This window comes from Protobothrops mucrosquamatus, unplaced genomic scaffold (assembly GCF_001527695.2).
Source record: "Protobothrops mucrosquamatus isolate PMUCROS unplaced genomic scaffold, P.Mucros_1.0 scaffold6935, whole genome shotgun sequence".
Taxonomy (NCBI): Eukaryota; Metazoa; Chordata; class Lepidosauria; order Squamata; family Viperidae; genus Protobothrops; species Protobothrops mucrosquamatus.
Window position 1 is genome coordinate 12,148 of NW_015392747.1, and position 2,996 is coordinate 15,143.

Sequence of the window (2,996 nt, forward strand, 5' to 3'; positions counted from 1 at the left end):
CTTTTAAGATAACTGAATAGCTAAACTACATTACCGATAAGCCATCTCTTAAGGAGACAGCGCTTAACCCAATAAATGCCAAACATTCTAACATACAGACCCATCTAACTGATTGGTCCAGAACACCCCCCTTCATTTGGGGGGGGGGTCTTTTTGATTGGAGGGAGGGGAGATGGGCTGTTTCAGAGAAGAGACCCCCGTCTTGCCTTCCCTTGATCTTTGGGGTCTCCCAGGGTGGGGGGCTTCCCATCGGAACGGGTGCACACACACACACACACACACACACCAGCATCACTTCCCCCCCCCCAAACCTCTAAAGGCCCTGATCTTGTCGTATTCAACTCTTCTGGGATGCCAGCAACAGTGCGTGGTCCTTGGCCTACAAGGGAGCCCCACATTTCCGTCGCTAAGTGAGACATTTGTCAAGCGAGACATTTTGCCCCGTTTTACGACCTTGCTCACCAGAGTTGTTAAATGAACCCGCTGCAGTTGTTAAGTTAGTAACCCGGTCGTTAAGTGGATCCGGCTTCCCCCCCCATTGACTCCGCTTGTCAGAAGACCGCCAAAGGGGATCGATCACGTGACCCCCCCTGGGGGACGCTGCGACCGTCGTAAGTAGGAGTCGGTTGCCAAATATCTGAATTTTGACTAAATGACAATGGGGAAAATGTTGCAACAGTCGGAAGGCTGGAAAACGAATTTTAGCCGTCTGTTTCGATGCCCATCGTAACTGTGAACGGTTGCTAAACAAAATGGTTGTAATTCGAGGACCACCTGTAGAACTTTGCCAAGGTGGTTGCCTTCCAGATGGGAGGAAAACAGCCCTTCTGTATTCCCGGCCAACGTGGCTGAACAAAAGGACGAGAAGCTGCCAGCCCCACTTTTGAGGGTTGGGGGGGTCAGAGACTTACTCCGCCTTTGCAGGAAAGGTGGGAGGGGGCAGAGGGGGTGGAGGGGGAACCGGGACCACCGGGCTCTCCTCTGGGGCGTTGGGGGGCTGAGCCCCGTCCTCCAGAGCTTTCACTGCAAGAGAAAAGAGGTTAGGAGGCCAGACCTCGGGCATGTGGCTTTCTGTGGGGTTAGGACCCGACCAGAGTGTGTGGGGGGGGGGTCTTGCTTCGTTGGCAGCAATTTATTGGGGTCCCCCCGTCCTCCCTTACCAAGTCTCTGGATACCAATATTTTTAGGAGAATGTTTTTTGATTGGTGCTCTCTGAGCTTGGTGGATTTCTTGCAGAGGTTTCATTACTTTACAGGGGGGGGGAGGAGGAGGAGGAGGAGGAGGAGAAGGAGAAGGAGAAGGAGAAGGAGAAGGAGAAGGAGAAGAAGAAAAGAAGAAGGAGAAGGAGAAGGAGAAGGAGAAGGAGAGAAGAGAAGAGAAGAGAAGAGAAGAAGAAGAAGAAGAAGAAGAAGAAGAAGAAGAAGAAGAAGAAGAAGAAGAAAAGAAGAAGAAGAAGAAGAAGAAGAAGAAGAAGAAGAAGAAGAAGAAGAAGAAGAAGAAGCCATCCCCTCTGAGCTTAGTGGCTTTCTTGCAGACGTTTCACGACCAAACTAGGTAATAGCATCAGGGCTAGAAGGGAGTAGGGTTTGCAGAGAGGAGGAGGGGAAGAAGAGGAGGAGAGGAAGGAGGAACGGAAGGAGGAAGAAGAGGAGGAGGAGGGCTATGGGGTCTTTGGTGTCTCTGGGTTGTTTTCTTGCAGACATTTCATGACCCAACTAGGTAACATCATCAGTGCCAGAAGGATGGGGGGGGGGGTATGTGGAAAGGAGGAGGGAGGGAGGAGGAAAATGACTTTGGCCTCCTTGATGCTCTCTGAGCTTGGTGGTTTTCTCTCTGACATTTCATTTCCCAAGCATTGCACTGATGAGGTTACCTAGTTGGGTCACGAAATGTCTACAAAGAAACCCCCAACTCAGAGGGCACCCAGGACCCCCTCAAGTCTCGAACCAATCGAGAGGGTTACCCAAACTCTGAGCTGGCCTGCAGTGGTGTTCCCACAACAGGCCAGGCTGAAGTGCCACTGGCCAGCCTGTGGTCCAGCAAGGGGACTTTGTGTTCTCCTCTTTCCCGTCTCCTTTCCCCAAAATTCCTTGGACTCCACGCCAGACCAGCAAACCTCTGACCTTTTCGCTCCAGGCTGGCGCATTTCTCCTCTGCCCGGAGAAGGCGCTCCTCCAGGTGCGCCTTTCCTTCCTCTGCTGTGGCCAACGTTGCCTGCAGCCTGGCCAGCTCCAGTGGCAGTGGCCGTCCCGCCAGCTGGCTCTCCAGATCCTTCACCTGCAGGAGTCCAAAGCCCTGTGGCTGAATCCCTGGGGAGAAGGTCCCCCAGGACAGGAAGGCTAGGGATGTCCATCTAGTCCAGGGGTCTTCCAACTTGGCCCTTTGATGACTGGTGGACTTCAACTCCCAGGATTCCTCAGCCAGGCACGCGTGCCTGGCTGAGGAATTCTGGGAGTTGAAGTCCACCAGTCATCAAAGGACCAAGTTGGAAGATCCCTGATATGGACTTTAAGAGGAGTGGACTTCAATTCCCAGAATTCCTCAGCCAGCGTGCCTGGCTGAGGAATTAATAATAATAATAATAATAATAATAATAATAATAATAATAATAATAATAATAATAATAATAATAATAATAATAATAATAGTAAAGTTGGAAGGGACCTTGAAGGTCATCTAGTCCAACCCCCTGCTCGGGCAGGAAACCCTATACCATTTTGGACCAATGGCTGTCCAGTCTCTTCTTAAAAACTTCCAGTGTTGGAGCATTCACCGCTTCTGGAGGCAGGTGGTTCCACTGGTTAATTGTTCTAACTGTCAGGAAGTTTCTCCTTAGTTCTAGATTGCTTCTCTCCTGGATGAGTTTCCACCCGTTGAGGTCCACAAGTCATCAAAAGGCCAAGTTGGAAGACCCCTGATATAGACTTTAAGAGGAGTGGACTTCAACTCCCAGAATTCCTCATCCAGCGTGCCTGGCTGAGGAATTCTGGGAGTTG

General features: G+C 51.0%; 1 protein-coding gene across 1 annotated transcript in view; it reads right to left on the reverse strand.

Annotated features, from left to right (window-relative positions):
* Positions 1-907: 907 nt before the first annotated feature.
* LOC107300404 (shootin-1-like) overlaps positions 908-2,996 on the reverse strand; it is a gene marked incomplete at its 5' end in the record, with an annotated part of 10,452 nt that continues 8,363 nt past the window's right edge. Inside the window, 2 exons of the mRNA XM_015829737.1 lie at positions 908-1,023; positions 2,124-2,277. Coding sequence (XP_015685223.1) covers positions 908-1,023; positions 2,124-2,277 — 270 coding nt within the window. The remainder of the gene's footprint in view (positions 1,024-2,123; positions 2,278-2,996) is intronic.